General features: G+C 45.8%; 1 protein-coding gene across 3 annotated transcripts in view; it reads right to left on the bottom strand.

Moving 5' to 3' along the window:
* KCNC1 (potassium voltage-gated channel subfamily C member 1) overlaps positions 1–18,301 on the bottom strand; it is a 192,597-nt gene that overhangs the window by 23,760 nt on the left and 150,536 nt on the right. For all 3 annotated transcript variants that reach the window (XM_075848841.1, XM_075848842.1, XM_075848840.1), the window contains exon 2: positions 12,279–13,212. In XM_075848841.1, the coding sequence (XP_075704956.1) occupies positions 12,279–13,212 (934 nt within the window). The remainder of the gene's footprint in view (positions 1–12,278; positions 13,213–18,301) is intronic.

Genomic DNA, 18,301 nt, shown 5'->3' with positions numbered 1-18,301 from the left:
ATCTGTGTAAGTAATCCTGGAGGCCGCTCACTGTCAGTATCAAAACTCTCCTGATTTCTCCCAGCTGTGAGTCCACCCTCCTCCTCCTCACTGCTCCTGGGTGCATCAGAATCTGAGCCTTCTCTGGACTTTGCATTCTCATGCTCCATTTTCTCCCCCACAATTTCCTTTGCTGTGTCTGGGGCTCTGCTGTCTTCCTCCACACTTTCTATTTTTATAGGTTCTGCCATCTCGGCAAACCTCTCTTCGTTTTTTAATTTTTCACCAAACACCCCTCCGCCTGCCAAAATCTCATCACGTCTCTCTTCCACTTCTTTTATTTCCTCCAACAAGGATTTCACATTTAAAAGGTATCGGGACCTCTTACCTCCTGTGGCTTTTGCAGCTCTTCCTCTGGCGACCGCCAAGTCCGCACGGAGCCGTTGCAGCGACTTCCTGAGGTCCCGATACTCCTCCAACCGCATAGCCAGACGGGAGCTGAAGTTCTCCACCGTCTCTCCGGTCCTCAGCTGTCCCCATTCCTCCACACGACCGTCATCCAAATGTCCGGACAGTGCTGGTCCTTCTCCAGACGACAACACCTCTATCACCCTGCCGGACCGCGTCTCCATACCCTTATCCAGGGTTCCAGCGTCAGGGGGAGCCAGGACAGCCTTGCCCCGAGATGATCTCCTCACCCCCGCGACTGTTTGCATATTCCCAGCCAGCTGGGATGACCCTCTACCCCCCGCTGGCATGCTCCGGGAGGTAGAGGTCTGAGGCTCCATCCTAGGATGGAACCCCCCTCAGGGTACTTTCCAAGCCCAGGTAGATGGTATGAGGCCTGGGCAGATAGAATAAGGAAAGTCCCAGGATCCAAGGCCTGCACGGTAGTCTCAGCAGCTCTCTCCACACCTCCTACTCCACCCACTCCAGAGCTGCACTGACTATTCTGCTGGTGGAGTCACTGTGTACATACATTACATTACTTATCCTGTACTGATCCTGAGTTATATCCTGTATTATACTCCAGAGCTGCACTCACTATTCTGCTGGTGGAGTCACTGTGTACATACATTACATTACTTATCCTGTACTGATCCTGAGTTATATCCTGTATTATACTCCAGAGCTGCACTCACTATTCTGCTGGTGGAGTCACTGTGTACATACACTACATTACTTATCCTGTACTGATCCTGAGTTACATCCTGTATTATACTCCAGAGCTGTACTCACTATTCTGCTGGTGGAGTCACTGTGTACATACATGACATTACTCATCCTGTACTGATCCTGAGCTATATCCTGTATTATACTCCAGAGCTGCACTCACTATTCTGCTGGTGGAGTCACTGTGTACATACATTACATTACTCATCCTGTACTGATCCTGAGTTACATCCTGTATTATACTCCAGAGCTGCACTCACTATTCTGCTGGTGGAGTCACTGTGTACATACATTACATTACTCATCCTGTACTGATCCTGAGTTACATCCTGTATTATAATCCACACCTTCAATGTATGGAATTTTATCTGTAACACATTTTTATCCCTTGTGTCTGTTCTGCTGCCGTCCCCCATTGCGTCATTATATCTAATGTGGAGTGTTAAGTTGCTTTATATAGCCAACTTAGAAGGCATAAAATTCCACTTCCCACTGGTATTCTAAATGAGAAAACATCAATTTTGACTTTTTCCCTTGTGGTGCTGCATCCAGCTTTCTATACAAAGAAAGTCTGAACATTGGGTGAAAGGTGCTAGAAAGGGAAACTGATGCAACAGATTCACTTATCCACAATGACTGGTTTTCCAATGCTGAAGAGGACTACTCTTTATTCATCTGTCTCAGCTAACCAAGACAACCCTTAAATATTAGTGTCCAATGATTTTGGCACAATCCTCGACTTCTGGCAGATTGTTGCAGAAAGAGCTCTCAGTGAATGCAGTACAAGGACTATGTCATGAGTATGGCTGTGGCTCCCTTTCTGTTCAAGTCCTTCAAGAGTCCGCACCAAGCTCCTGTCTCTTTCTTTACATTGTCCCTGAACACTGTCCTGTCTCTGCTGAAGATGAAGTAGTTCATATTTATCCTTTAATGGTTCCATCTGTACAATGTGGTCCTCCTTACTGGAGCCCAAAGCTGCTGCCTGTTACACATGGCTCAGATTTGCTTTTTGTTCCATTCACTCAATTGCTAAGTAATTTTGTATCACTGCACCCTACCTTCCTCATGATAGGTTGGACCTAGAAAATCATGCTTTTAATAATGTAGATAAAAAATATTATGATTATTACAGTAAAATTCCTAAAAGACGACATTCTCATTGTTGCTGAAGTACAAGAATATGGGAAAGTCTGAACTTTTATAAATTTGTATATTCAAAACTTATGGCCACATTCACAACAAATGTTTTGTGAAAAGTCTTAATTAAAAATATCTCCTACAGTTGTCTGTGTAAGGCTTCTATTCAGACCTCTGTGTCTCCATGGTAATAGACTACAAACAAACTGTGTAGTCTGATCCAGCAGTCATACCCCCTTCCCCTAATTCTTACTAACCTACCAAATGTACTTTGCAACAAATGACTCATTTGTACATTCAGGAACAAACCTACAATTGTTGGCTGAAATACAGACAACGAAGGTTTGATGTGAAACCAAGTAAGACTTGGTGTATTGACCTTAAAATATCATAAGTATACCTATAAACAAAGGTCAATTAACACTCAGATAATTTATAGAAAAATTACAAAGCTTTATTAGGACATAAATACACACATAATGAATAATAAAAATAGAACCATGCTATGCAGAGAGTGTCCTGCAGTTGGAAGCAATATAGGAAGACTAAGATCCAAAAGTGTCGTGCAGTGCAGAGATCCGGCGTTTTATAATAAACATATATTTATAACAAAAGTCGAGTGACACATGTATTATCGCCCAGTGTTGCCTGCATGTAACGTTATGGAGTCTAAACATAGGCCAGATGTAAGGCCAAGAAAAGACTTACCCATGAGTGATTGCTCCTACAACTGCAGAGACACCAAGGGTTTGGTGTCTCTGCAGTTGTAGGAGCAATCACTCATGGGTAAGTCTTTTCTTGGCCTTACATCTGGCCTATGTTTAGACTCCATAACGTTACATGCAGGCAACACTGGGCGATAATACATGTGTCACTCGACTTTTGTTATAAATATATGTTTATTATAAAACGCCGGATCTCTGCACTGCACGACACTTTTGGATCTTAGTCTTCCTATATTGCTTCCAACTGCAGGACACTCTCTGCATAGCATGGTTCTATTTTTATTATTCATTATGTGTGTATTTATGTCCTAATAAAGCTTTGTAATTTTTCTATAAATTATCTGAGTGTTAATTGACCTTTGTTTATAGGTATACAAATGTACTTTGCCTAGAAGTAGGGAAGAAATGAAAGGTATTAGGATTGCAGCATCAGACCACACAGGCTTTGTTTGTAGGTTGTTACCATAGAGATAGATATACTCCTCAAAATTAAAATTGCAACACCAAGAAGGAAAAGTTTTGGAATTGTGGAAATCACAGCATGAAATAACAGGTTAATAATGATATGCAAATGCTAAAAAAATGGAAACAAAATATTACAAACATCTTGATTTATTCAGTATGCAATAAAAGCGCCACGTGGAAAAATCCCCGCACTTCCACGCCTTGGCATGCTATCAATGAGGTTTTAATGGTTGTCTGAGGAATGTTATGTAATGCACTTGGTCACGCAAATCATCAAGATCGGCTGCCAGCAGCTCTCTTTGCAATTGCCGAGCAATGACGTCCCAGATGTGCTCAATGGCAGACAAGTCCGGAGACGCTGAAGCCATGGTAGTATGTTTAGACCATGCAGGCTGCTCACAGTAACACGAGCAGCATTCGGCCTGGTGTTGTCCTGTTGAAATGAAGACTGGAGGGGTCCGTTTACCGTACATTATGCCGCCCCACACCGGGAGTAGGACCGGTGTGACGATTCCTTGTGAAGGTCTCGTCATGGCGTTGCCCACGTGATCTCCAGACAAATCTCAGGCTGTCATTGGTTGAAAGATAAAAGCGGGATTCATCGCTGAAGAAGATAGACCTTCATTGGCGTCTTGCTGTGCACCGTGATCGCCTTTGAGAGCATTGGCATGTGGTCAATGGAAAACCTGTAGCTGGACGTCTGGCTCATAGCCCAATGTCGTGCAAATGATTTCTGTTGGTTAGTGTAGACACTGGTTGCCGCCCTAGGCTTGGGATGTGACGTCCAATGTCTCTTGCTGTAAAGAATGCGCTATTCTTCCAATTAGACGATCTGTCCTTGCATAGGTTCACCTCCACACACCTCTTGTTGTCATTCCCGTTCGTTGTTGTTCTCCCAACCTCCGGAACACAGAACGTTGAGCAGTGCTGACATCTCGGCCTAGGCACTTAGCGATCTGCCGGAGTGATAAACTAAGGTCTCTAAGGTCAAGGATTCTGTCAATCTCAGTTTGCGACAAGTAGCGATAACTGGCACGTCGACGAATTGGAGGCATCGCACAATCATCACACACCACGCCATCAGAATTTTGAGGTTTCATATGGCTAAAAATCTGTGCTTTCAATCCAGCTTCTATGCCCTCCCACATGCCACAGTTTGGAGCGAGGTGCTTGAAAATGTGATCATTTGCAGATCTTAGTGACACCTGCTGCTTCCTCGCTTTACATAACTTTACGGCTTGTTATTCTTGGTGTTGTAATTTCAATGTTGAGGAGTTCATAAAATGTAGACACAAAACATGAGGAGATTTTTTAATAATGACGATTTGTAAAGTTGCTTTATTTTAGATGCATTGGTACAATATAAAGATTGGTTGTGAAGGTGGACTCATGTATAGTCCGTGTGCACGATTCCTTCTTGCTGTAGCAGCCAGCGGCAGTTCCATCAGTGAAATAAGTCATCGGTCACAATCCGTGCGTTGGTCGCTAGGAGTCTGCACTTGACGGCCCTATTACTTGATGATCACTGGGTGTTATCTGAACATAATACTTAAACAAAAAGTTAAAGAATTTACTTGTCCCTTTTTTTTTCAGTAATTGTTTCTTCTCCCCCATTCTCCTGCAGCATCCCATAAACTATTGAATATGATGTCATCAGAAGCTGCCTGTCACTTGATTCTCCGTTTTGCAGTCCGAACAGGTGGTAGCTTCATATTTCAGTTCTTAAACAGACTATTGTTTAAGAACTATTTGTTCTGCCACACTGTCGGAGCACAGAAAGTAGGAGAACGGCTGCAGGGAAGAGCAAAGAGGTTAAGGACCTAATCACACACAGCCACATATTAGGCACTTAATGAGCAGTGGGACTGCCAAAACTCCACTAGATTGGAGTCTCAAGTCCCTATTACTCCTCATAATAGCATGAGAAGGAGCGTAAAAGGAGTATGGGCACTTCCGTTCCATTCAGATTTTATGTGACTGCTGGGCTTATACTTTGAGTGGCATACACTATATGGAGAACGTTATTGGCCCCCTCTTAATCATTGAATTAAGGAGTCTCATTCAGTCCCATTAACAGAGGTTTATAAAATCCAGCACCTCGCCATGCAGTTGCCTTTACAGACACTTAGAATAGGTCATTGTAAAGAGATCAGTGACCTCCAGCGCGGTCCTGTAATAGGACGTCACCGGGGTAACACGTCAGTTCCGTAAATGTCTCCCCTCCTGGATCTTCCACCATCACCTGTGACTGATATTATTGTAAAGTGGAAGGAACCACCGCAACTCAGCCACGAAGTGCAGACCACGTAAAGTTACAGAGCGGGAGGCCGAGTGCTGAGGGGCAAGTGCAGAAAAGTCGCCAACACTCCGCTGACTCCATAACTGCAGAGTACAGACCTCCCCTGGTATTAACATCCGCACGGAGCTTCATGGCTTGGGGGCCGAGCAGCTGCATGCCAGCCGAACATCACCAAGCACAATACCAAGCGTCAGATGGAGGGGTGTAAAGCCGCTGCCACTGGACTCTCGTGTTTTGTGGAGTGACGCTTCTCTATCTGGCGGTCTGGTGAACTAGTCTGGGTTTGGTGAATACCAGGAGAACATTACCTGCCTGACTGCATTGTGTCAGCTCTAAAGTTTGGTGGAGAGATAATGCTTTGGGGTTGTTTTTCAGGAGTCTCTACCCTTACACCCCCATTTTCTTGGGTCCAGCACCAGATTGGAATTTCATGAGGAGCACCGGGGCGTTGATGTTGCATTTCGCAGTGAAGAATGTCCCCAATTTCAAACTCATGTTTAGGATCAACAGGAGCAGGAACAGAAGCAAAAGCAGAAATGATAGAATCCCTTTTTAGAACCACAGGCTTGAGCAGCGATACATGGAATGAGTTAGGTATCTGGAGGAAAGGAGGTAGACAAAGTTTATAGCTAACCGGAATTATTTACTTCAAGACTTCAAATAGACCCAGGAAACGGGGCGCAAACTTGTACGAGGATACATTCAGACGGATGTTTTTTTGAGGAAAGCCAGACTTTATCTCCAGGAGAATGCTGTGGAGATCTCCTCTTCTTATCTGCATATCTCTTCATGTAAGAAACAGCTTGAACTATGGCAGATTTCGTTTGCTGCCAGACCTGCAAAAAATTCACATAGTTGAAGTTGGCAGCGAGATCTTCAGAGGAAGCAGGCACAGGAAGTGGTATCCAAGGATGCGGACTGCATACAATATGGAGAGGCCGACCATGCAGACGAGCAAGGGCTGTACGGTCTGTAGGGAAACCACATTTTTATGATCCGAGAAAACAATTACAGAATGTATGGCCACTTCAAGTAGATGTCTTTTGTCGTCCAGCGCAAGCAGCTCCTGATCTTCTATAGTGTAGTTCCTCTCGGCAGGAAAAAGTTATTTTGAGGAGAAGCCACAGGTTACAGTCTTTCCGGTATGACTTTTTTGCTTCTGGACTGCAACGGCACAAACAGAAGAGGCCTCCACCTCTAGGAAGAATCTGTTATTGGAGCCAGCAATAGGGAGAAGTCAGGGATGAATTGCAGGTAGAAGTTCACAAATACAAGGAAGCGCTGAATTGCTCGAAGTCCCTGAGGATGAAGCTAATGCAATACGACAGATAACTTGTCAGGGTCCATCTTCAACCCCTGGTCAGACACGATACGACCTAGAAAGTGAAGGGAGGATCTCCCAAAGACACACTTCTCCAACTTGGCATAGAGACTATTCTCCCACATCCGTTGAAAGACTTTATGGTGAGTGGTCAAATCGGGTGGGAAAATCAGGATGTCATCTAGATAAACTACTGCATCGACTATGACATTTCCTAGAAAATGTCATTCACTAACTCTTGAAATATTGCAGGAGAATTGCAAAGACCAATCGGCAGGACAAAGTTTTCAAAATGGCCATCACGAGTATTAAAGGCTGTCTTCCACTCATTGCCTACACGGTTGTGGATCAGGTTGTAAGCTCCACACAGATCCAATTTGGCAAAGATCTTTGCTCTACAGATCCTGTAGAGGTCAAAAATCAATGGTAGCGGGTAAAGGTTCTTCACTGTGATCTTGTTAGGTCCATAATAGTCTGCAGGGACAAAGAGACCCATCCTTCTTCTGAACAAAGAAAAATCTGTCTGTGGCCGGAGAAGAGAACTTCCTAATACACCCACTTTTGAGGTTCTTTCTGATGTATTCAGACATGGCTCCAGAAGAGACAACGGATAGACTTGACCCCGAGGGGGAGTTGTCCCTGATCCATGAGCTTGACTCGTTCAGCCGGCATTGCTTCTTCAGAAACCTAAGTGAGCAGGGGTGACTGGAAGGACCGAGCGTGTCTGGTAAACCTCTCACGCACGGCTTCTTTGGAGCTATTCTGGATGTGTTCTCTGAATCGTTGGTCAATTCTAGTGACAAGAGAAATGAGGGCATCCAGACACACCTGCCTGTTCGTCTTTTATTTGGCAAGCTAACCCCTGCCAAAAGCTTGCGACAAGAGCTTCATTGTTCCAGGCCAATTCTGCAGCAAGCGTCCGGAACTGAATAGCATATTGACCCACTCACAAATGACCCTGGCGGACGGATATTCAGGAGCACTGCTGACGTTGACAAGGTTTGACCTGGCACCTCAAAGACAGTCCGGAACGTCCCCAGGAAAACCTGTAAATTAGAGGTCTCAGGTCCCTCACGGTCCCATAAGGGATTGGCTTATGCCAATACATGGCCAGACAGCAGAGAGACCATGAATGCAATCTTGGTCTGGTCATTGGGGAAGTGGTGAGAATTGCGGGAACTGCAGCCTGGGGGACCGGAGATGCTGGAGGTAGGGTAACCATTTTTTACACAGTCAAAGTGTTCATAAACTGCAGCATTTGATCTTGATCTTCACTGAGGCAGATGATACCCTGGCAGACGGTGTGGATCAGATATCACTGTTCATAACCGGTAGTAAGCTTCAGGCCCGTCTCAGGTGGATAGACTGGCAGTAGATGGAAAAATTCAGACTGATGGTGGGTAACTGGATACGGATTGTTAGCAGATACAGTAGCAGGATGCAGACTGGCAGCGAGTATTTGGATGGATACAGGCTGGTAGTGGATAGATGGATACAGGCTGGTAGTGGATAGATGGATACAGGCTGGTAGTGGATAGATGGATACAGGCTGGTAGTGGATAGATGGATACAGGCTGGTAGTGGATAGATGGATACAGGCTGGTAGTGGATACAACTGCTAGCCGGTAGCAAGGTGAAGACTGGTATCAGGATGCAAACAGAAACCTTTGCAGGACAGAACTAGGTTGCACCAAAGATGCTCAGGCACCAGGTGATCTGAGGAGGTGCCTTAAATAGTGCTGGAGCAACAGGGTTTGGATTTGAAGGTTTTTGAAATGTGTGCCGTGGTCGCGAGCAGGTGGAGAGGCAGGACAGAGACACCCCCGGCGGAGCAGGTAGCAGTCCTGGCGGCAGGGACCTCCGGCAGGAGCGACACAAGTGGCTGGCATTACAGGATTTAGAATGGGATGTCATAAAAGCTCCTGTAGCTATAATGTGTAGGTTTCCCCAATACTTTTCTCTATATAGTGTACATCTATATCATATCTACACTATGTGGAGAGAAGTACTGGGACACCTATTCGATGCTTGGCATTGTGCTTGGTGATGTTCGGCCCTCATGAGGCTCAAGGGCAGAGTTTTTGTCTGGATGTTATTACCAGGGGAGGTCTGTACTCTGCAGTTATGGAGTCAGCGGAGTGTTGGCGACTTTTCTGCACTTGCTCCTCAGCACTCGGCCCCCGCTCTGTAACTTTACGTGGTCTGCATTTCGTGGCTGAGTTGCTGCAATTCCATTCACTTTACAATAATATCAGTCACCGGTGTTGGTGGAATATCCAGGGGGGAGGGGGTAATACTTTTCTCTATATAGTTTATCTATCTTTCTCATATATCTCTTTCGGAAAAAAAAAATAGTTTTACTCTGAGTGACATATTTGTTAAGGCTTATCAGCATTCCCAGCAGCGCTTCAGTGATGTTATTTGACATGAACCAGTTTCCCTCTGCTCATTGCTCCTCTGCACTCTGTGTCGGTGCAGATAGAGGGGCCAAGTTCTTAAGACTGGCATCTCATACACCAGTCTTAGGGGGGAATTTATCAACCTTACTATGACAGTTTTCTGGTGTGAAAAAGTTGCAAACTGCGTCTTTTGGCCTTTTTTATGCCACCATCAGCACTTTTGCGGCTTACCACCGCAGCCCGACAAATTTATTATAATTTATTATAATTTACACAAGAAAACCGGCATAGACTATAACAGTAATGTACACCAGCTCCTAGCTGGCGTAGATTTCACATCGTGGGGAAAATCAAGGTAGAGACTCGTACTGGACGCCGTTTCAGACTACCTTATCATCTGGGCCTATCCGGCATTCAGCGAGTCATGCAATGTTCTGAAAGCGGGCAACATCAGGACACTCTATGTGACACAGCAATTAGGTGCCGCGTCGCTTATAAGGCCCTGATGCTGTTTGGCGTCAGGACTTTGTATGAGCCAGCGGAGCAGAAAGCTAAAACTAGCGTATGAAGCTTATTAGGAGGCCTCTTAAGAAATTAAGCTCGTTTCTGGCCATTCATGCACCAGAAAATGGGCTGGTGTAGCTTTGCACTATAATTTACACCAGTTTTCTGGAGTAAATGATAGTAAATTAATTGGGCTGCCGGGGTCCTGCCCCCTCCCCTTTTTCTAAAAGTGGATGAGGCGACGTAAGAATAGAAAAGTTGCAAACTTTTGGCGCAAGGATAATTTCTTTTACCCATTTCGTTTCTGTTCTGATTGCGTGTAGATTTGAGGGACAGCAGAGTCTTCTCTCCTTGTGGTTGTTTGTGTTAATATTTGCTTCATGTTTCTATCATTTTCTATTATTTCTGCTTCCCCTGACTGCAAAAAGCTGATGTTTGGTGTTTATAGACAGATGTAGCCAAGTTTATTTTGACTCTGATATCACACAACAAAAGCCATTGAAAAAGTCCATTTAAAGTTTCTTGTGTATTTAATGTGTTAATGTCAAGATTAAGATGGCGACATCTGTATATGGAGGATAATCCTAAAAGTGTTTTTTAGTCCATAACAAGTTGGTCGAGCTTTCAACCATCATTGCTGCATCACATGTGGGATTGGGTTAGTGATACATGGGTGACCATTTGCTGCTGTGATGAGCTGTTCCATAGGTGGGACTAGGTTTTCTATAGGGTTAATATATAGATTGCAGGCTGAGTTTATGTCATGGGATCCTGGTGGATGCAGTTTGTGTTCATGCTATTAGGGCTCGATTGCCGTTTGTAATACTGTTCCCCTTCACGTCCTTCCCTGCTAACTGCAATTAGCCCTAAAGTGTGACCAGTAAACAGATGTAGAAACAACATGTACACAGGGGGTTACATTAAATGATGTGAGAAAAACAAAGCTCCGCTGAGGCCCTGGCGTGGCCGTTACATTGATTTTCGTATCTGCACTTCTGGTCGCCATCCAGGAGATACTGGAGGCCATTCACGTCCGGGCTGGAAACTCTCCGTGATGCTTTGTTTTTCTCACATTAATGGCAGCATGCAAATATCAGATACGGTAGCACGACCGAATGAATGATGGAATAATGATTCCTCAATGGCCAGGCGGCCCTGCTGAACGTCTTCTCATCACTTACTGAACATTCAAGGGTTGTTGGGGAAAGTGAATTTGCTGGTGAATTATTTGATACTAAAGTGATCTCATTTTGTCCATTTTCAAACAATAAAATATGAATAATTATCATGAACATTGCAAAGATACACAAATGTTCCTGGAATGTTTCAAGATTGTATTGGTCACTATAGAATTATCTTGTCAATTTGAACCCTGGCATATTAATACCACGAATATTCCATGGGTAGAGGTAGAGGATGGGGTAAAACTCAAAGCCCCAGTGTTAGATGCAGAAGACTTCTCATAAAACTGAGATCAATCTAATGAGCGACACGGGATAATAATGGGCGAGCCATGGGAGACCATCATCTGTTTCCACCACACCGGCTTTAGCTGGGATTAGGCAATCTGCTGGTGTGGATCAGATTGGCACACAGTGATGCATTGTTCTCCAGTACCGCACTACATATTTACCCAATCCGTGTCATCCATAAAGATTTTTCACTAAAATTGCCATAATATGATGTAAAGAGGAGATGCCCTGACATGCTACAAGGTCAAATTCCTATTCTGCTACAATTTGTTCCTAAGGAGTTGTGCTGCTTCGGTTAATAAAGCTACAAAACTACTTGTATTTAACTCATTGACGAACTTCATTTCTGGTTTTCTATCAAAGCCTTTTTTTTTTTTTATCACTGAGCACGCTCTGAAGTTTTCATCTTTTGTAAATATAGAGCTGAAAATTCAATCATGCATTTAAATCTCCATTCGTGTGAAATATTTGATCATATTTATAGTCCTGAAATCTCCTGTGCAGCATTTAATCGTTTTTATTTCCACCATAGCGATCTTCAAATCACCAAAGAGCGTGTATCCTTCCTACTATGTAAAACTAGGGTCATCTATCATGAGACGTGTAAAGACCCTCTACGAGCTCATCTCACGCGTCCCAGAAATCGAGCCTTTCCCCTCACACATACTCGGAATGTGCCGGATGGGACCATCAATGGGTAAGTGGCCTTTGCATTTGCTGGTCAATAGGTAGAACTACATTTGAATTCTCTACAAGGAACGAATGATGGTGATCAAATAGACATTCCTCTAAGTGGTTTCCTACCTGCTCTGTTCATTCCTAACATTTCTTCTTGTGCGAGAGGGAAAGTATCGCTCTGAGTGCTGTGATGTGGAGAATTTACAACAGATTTACAATAATTTGGGGATCCCAGTTGGGGAGGGCGTGGAATATGCTTCTTTTTTTTCTTTGGTAGCTTCTGCTTAGCCATAGCTAAAGAATAATACATTCCAAAATTGTTCACAATGACAGGTACAGGCATAGCAATAGTCAGCACACCAGCAAGAGCGCACAATGCTCCCACCAGCATGCCTGACCACGTCTGAGGATACATGTCTCCGTAGCCAAGGGTGGTCATGGTGACAACAGCCCACCAGAAGCCGATAGGGATATTTTTGAAATGTGTATGCTCACTGGCACTGGGATCATTGGGATTAGCACCTATTCTCTCAGCATAATAGATCATTGTAGCAAAAATTAAAACCCCTAATGCCAAGAAAATGATGAGCAGCAGGAATTCATTTGTGCTGGCACGAAGAGTATGTCCAAGAACCCTAAGACCAACAAAATGCCGGGTCAGCTTGAAAATTCGAAGAATTCGCACAAATCGGACAACTCTTAAGAAGCCCAGGACATCCTTAGCAGCTTTGGAAGAAAGGCCACTAAGTCCAACCTCCAAATAGAAAGGCAGAATGGCCACAAAGTCAATGATGTTTAAAGTGTTTTTGATAAATTCCACCTTATTGGGGCAGAAGGTAATCCTCATCAGGAACTCAAATGTAAACCAGACCACGCAGACTCCTTCAATGTAAGTCAGGAAAGCTTCTGTCTCCGACGTAACGTAAAATCGCTGATGGGTTTCATTCCCAATTATTTCAGTCTCTGTTTTGTTCACGATGGGGTTAAACCGTTCATGAGTCTCGAGGCAGAAGGTGGTGATGGAAACCAGAATGAAGAAGAGGGAGGCAAATGCCACATACTGTCAAAACAAAACCAGAAGTATGTGAGCGTACAAAAACTTCACAGCATTACAACATGGCAGAATCATTATGATTGGATAACTTGTGACAGAGGTAAATCTTGCCCCCCAGAACATGCTATTAAGGGTGTCCCAGTAGGAGAAATACTTAGAGCAAAAAGAAACTGCTCGTCTGAACAGTCATATAGGGACAAAACCAATAAAATACGTAGTCGTTTAAAGGAACGAGGCGATCCCCAGTGGACGCTATTTAGAGCCATCCATCTAGATTAGGGCAGAAAACGTTGTGAGTTATTACAAAGAAAATATAAAAATAAGAATAATTAATTTCCTGCGTTTGTTGTTACATCATACAGCAAAGAATATGATATGACACGATCCATAGCGTCCACATACTTACCAGCCCTCCTTCAGGATGAAGGCCTACGCCACATCCTAGAGCCAGGCTGTACATTTACTATGCGCTCAACTAGTTTAACACATTTTTCATTCAAACAAAACACCCGGCTCTTGTCCAGAGGTTTTTTTCCCTTGTGGAGCAAACAGATGTATGTGTTGCACCAGTAGAAAAAAAGGGGACATAGATAACTTCAAAACCACAAAAAAGGCCAAACTTACCGAGTGGTGGGTGAAAAGCCGATCCCAGCAGGACGCAGACCGGTCAAAAAACGCTTCAGAAGGAGAGAGCATTAAATAGTGATAGCCCCTCCCACTAGTCTTGAGGGGAGTGGCAACTAAGTGCTCACAAGTGTGCGATAAATGTGTGTCAGTGTTAGTGCTGGGGTGTGAATGTGTGTCAGTGTTAGGGTATGTGCACACACACTAATTATGTCCGTAATTGACGGACGTATTTCGGCTGCAAGTCCCGGACCGAACACAGTGCAGGGAGCCGGGCTCCTAGCATCATAGTTATGTACGATGCTAGGAGTCCCTGCCTCTCCGTGGAACTGCTGTCCCATACTGAAAACATGATTACAGTACGGGACAGTTGTCCTGCAGCGAGGCAGGGACTCCTAGCATCGTACATAACTATGATGCTAGGAGCCCGGCTCCCTGCACTGTGTTCGGTCCGGGACTTGCAGCCGAAATACGTCCGTCAATTACGGACGTAATTAGTGTGTGTGCACATACCCTTAGTGTAGTGCTGGGGTGTGAATGTGTGTCAGTGTTAGTGTAGTGCTGGGGTGTGAATGTGTGTCAGTGTTAGTGTAGTGCTGGGGTGTGAATGTGTGTCAGTGTTAGTGTAGTGCTGGGGTGTGAATGTGTGTCAGTGTTAGTGTAGTGCTGGGGTGTGAATGTGTGTCAGTGTTAGTGTAGTGCTGGGGTGTGAATGTGTGTCAGTGTTAGTGTAGTGCTGGGGTGTGAATGTGTGTCAGTGTTAGTGTAGTGCTGGGGTGTGAATGTGTGTCAGTGTCAGTGTTAGTGCTGAATAGTACATGGGGGGTCAGTGCTGTGAGTAGTACATGGGGGGTCAGTGCTGTGAATAGTACATGGGGGGTCAGTGCTGTGAGTAGTACATGGGGGGTCAGTGCTGTGAATAGTACATGGGGGGTCAGTGCTGTGAATAGTACATGGGGGGTCAGTGCTGTGAATAGTACATGGGGTGTCAGTGCTGTGAATAGTACATGGGGTGTCAGTGCTGTGAATAGTACATGGGGGGGTCAGTGCTGTGAATAGTACATGGGGGGTCAGTGCTGTGAATAGTACATGGGGGGTCAGTGCTGTGAATAGTACATGGGGTGTCAGTGCTGTGAATAGTACATGGGGTGTCAGTGCTGTGAATAGTACATGGGGGGTCAGTGCTGTGAATAGTACATGGGGGGTCAGTGCTGTGAATAGTACATGGGGGGGTCAGTGCTGTGTGTAGTACATGGGGTGTCAGTGCTGTGAGTAGTACATGGGGGGTCAGTGCTGTGAATAGTACATGGGGGGGTTAGTGCTGTGAATAGTACATGGGGGGTCAGTGCTGTGAATAGTACATGGGGTGTCAGTGCTGTGAATAGTACATGGGGTGTCAGTGCTGTGAATAGTACATGGGGTGTCAGTGCTGTGAATAGTACATGGGGTGTCAGTGCTGTGAATAGTACATGGGGGTAAGTGCTGTGAATAGTACATGGGGGGGTCAGTGCTGTGAATAGTACATGGGGGGTCAGTGCTGTGAATAGTACATGGGGGTCAGTGCTGTGAATAGTACATGGGGGGTCAGTGCTGTGAATAGTACATGGGGGGTCAGTGCTGTGAATAGTACATGGGGTGTCAGTGCTGTGAATAGTACATGGGGGTCAGTGCTGTGAATAGTACATGGGGGGTCAGTGCTGTGAATAGTACATGGGGGGGTCAGTGCTGTGAATAGTACATGGGGGGTCAGTGCTGTGAATAGTACATGGGGGGTCAGTGCTGTGAATAGTACATGGGGGGTCAGTGCTGTGAATAGTACATGGGGGGTCAGTGCTGTGAATAGTACATGGGGGGTCAGTGCTGTGTGTAGTACATGGGGTGTCAGTGCTGTGAATAGTACATGGGGGGGTCAGTGCTGTGAATAGTACATGGGGGGGTCAGTGCTGTGAATAGTACATGGGGTGTCAGTGCTGTGAATAGTACATGGGGTGTCAGTGCTGTGAATAGTACATGGGGGGTCAGTGCTGTGAATAGTACATGGGGGGTCAGTGCTGTGAATAGTACATGGGGGGTCAGTGCTGTGTGTAGTACATGGGGTGTCAGTGCTGTGAATAGTACATGGGGGGGTCAGTGCTGTGAATAGTACATGGGGGGTCAGTGCTGTGAATAGTACATGGGGGGTCAGTGCTGTGAATAGTACATGGGGGGGTCAGTGCTGTGAGTAGTACATGGGGTGTCAGTGCTGTGAATAGTACATGGGGGGTCAGTGCTGTGAATAGTACATGGGGGGTCAGTGCTGTGAATAGTACATGGGGGGGGTCAGTGCTGTGAATAGTACATGGGGGGGTCAGTGCTGTGAATAGTACATGGGGTGTCAGTGCTGTGAATAGTACATGAGGGGTCAGTGCTGTGAATAGTACATGGGGGGGGGGTCAGTGCTGTGAATAGTACATGGGGGGTCAGTGCTGTGAATAGTACATGAGGGGTCAGTGCTGTGAATAGTACATGGGGGGTCAGTGCTGTGAATAGTACATGGGGTGTCAGTGCTGTGAATAGTACATGGGGGGGTCAGTGCTGTGAATAGTACATGGGGGGGTCAGTGCTGTGAATAGTACATGGGGGGTCAGTGCTGTGAATAGTACATGGGGGGTCAGTGCTGTGAATAGTACATGGGGGGTCAGTGCTGTGAATAGTACATGGGGGGTCAGTGCTGTGAATAGTACATGGGGGTCAGTGCTGTGAATAGTACATGGGGTGTCAGTGCTGTGAATAGTACATGGGGGGTCAGTGCTGTGAATAGTACATGGGGGGTCAGTGCTGTGAATAGTACATGGGGGGGGTCAGTGCTGTGAGTAGTACATGGGGGGGTCAGTGCTGTGAATAGTACATGGGGGGTCAGTGCTGTGAATAGTACATGGGGGGTCAGTGCTGTGAATAGTACATGGGGTGTCAGTGCTGTGAATAGTACATGGGGGGTCAGTGCTGTGAATAGTACATGGGGGGTCAGTGCTGTGAATAGTACATGGGGGGTCAGCGCTGTGAATAGTACATGGGGGGTCAGCGCTGTGAATAGTACATGGGGGGTCAGTGCTGTGAATAGTACATGGGGGGGTCAGTGCTGTGAATAGTACATGGGGGGGTCATTGCTGTGAATAGTACATGGGGGGGTCAGTGCTGTGAGTAGTACATAGGGGGTCAGTGCTGTGAATAGTACATGGGGGGTCAGTGCTGTGAATAGTACATGGGGGGTCAGTGCTGTGAATAGTACATGGGGGGGTTAGTGCTGTGAATAGTACATGGGGGGTCAGTGCTGTGAGTAGTACATAGGGGGTCAGTGCTGTGAATAGTACATGGGGGGTCAGTGCTGTGAATAGTACATGGGGGGTCAGTGCTGTGAATAGTACATGGGGGGTCAGTGCTGTGAGTAGTACATGGGGTGTCAGTGCTGTGAATAGTACATGGGGGGTCAGTGCTGTGAATAGTACATGGGGGGTCAGTGCTGTGAATAGTACATGAGGGGTCAGTGCTGTGAATAGTACATGGGGGGTCAGTGCTGTGAGTAGTACATGGGGTGTCAGTGCTGTGAATAGTACATGGGGTGTCAGTGCTGTGAATAGTACATGAGGGGTCAGTGCTGTGAATAGTACATGGGGGGTCAGTGCTGTGAATAGTACATGGGGTGTCAGCGCTGTGAATAGTACATGGGGGGTCAGTGCTGTGAATAGTACATGGGGGGTCAGTGCTGTGAATATTACATGGGGGGTCAGTGCTGTGAATAGTACATGGGGGGTCAGTGCTGTGAGTAGTACATGGGGGGTCAGTGCTGTGAATAGTACATGGGGTGTCAGTGCTGTGAATAGTACATGGGGGGTCAGTGCTGTGAGTAGTACATGGGGGGTCAGTGCTGTGAATAGTACATGGGGTGTCAGCGCTGTGAATAGTACATGGGGGGTCAGTGCTGTGAATAGTACATGGGGGGTCAGTGCTGTGAATAGTACATGGGGTGTCAGTGCTGTGAATAGTACATGGGGGGTCAGTGCTGTGAATAGTACATGGGGTGTCAGTGCTGTGAATAGTACATGGGGGGTCAGTGCTGTGAATAGTACATGGGGTGTCAGTGCTGTGAATAGTACATGGGGGGTCAGTGCTGTGAATAGTACATGGGGTGTCAGTGCTGTGAATAGTACATGGGGTGTCAGTGCTGTGAATAGTACATGGGGGGTCAGTGCTGTGAATAGTACATGGGGGGTCAGTGCTGTGAATAGTACATGGGGGGGGTCAGTGCTGTGAATAGTACATGGGGTGTCAGTGCTGTGAATAGTACATGGGGGGTCAGTGCTGTGAATAGTACATGGGGGGGGGGGTCAGTGCTGTGAATAGTAAATGGGGGGGTCAGTGCTGTGAATAGTACATGGGGGGGTCAGTGCTGTGAATAGTACATGGGGGGTCAGTGCTGTGAATAGTACATGGG

Source organism: Rhinoderma darwinii, unplaced genomic scaffold (assembly GCF_050947455.1).
Source record: "Rhinoderma darwinii isolate aRhiDar2 unplaced genomic scaffold, aRhiDar2.hap1 Scaffold_520, whole genome shotgun sequence".
In the NCBI taxonomy this organism is placed as follows: Eukaryota; Metazoa; Chordata; class Amphibia; order Anura; family Rhinodermatidae; genus Rhinoderma; species Rhinoderma darwinii.
The sequence above is the reverse complement of the archived record's forward strand: the minus strand, read 5'-3'. Positions and strand labels throughout refer to the sequence as shown.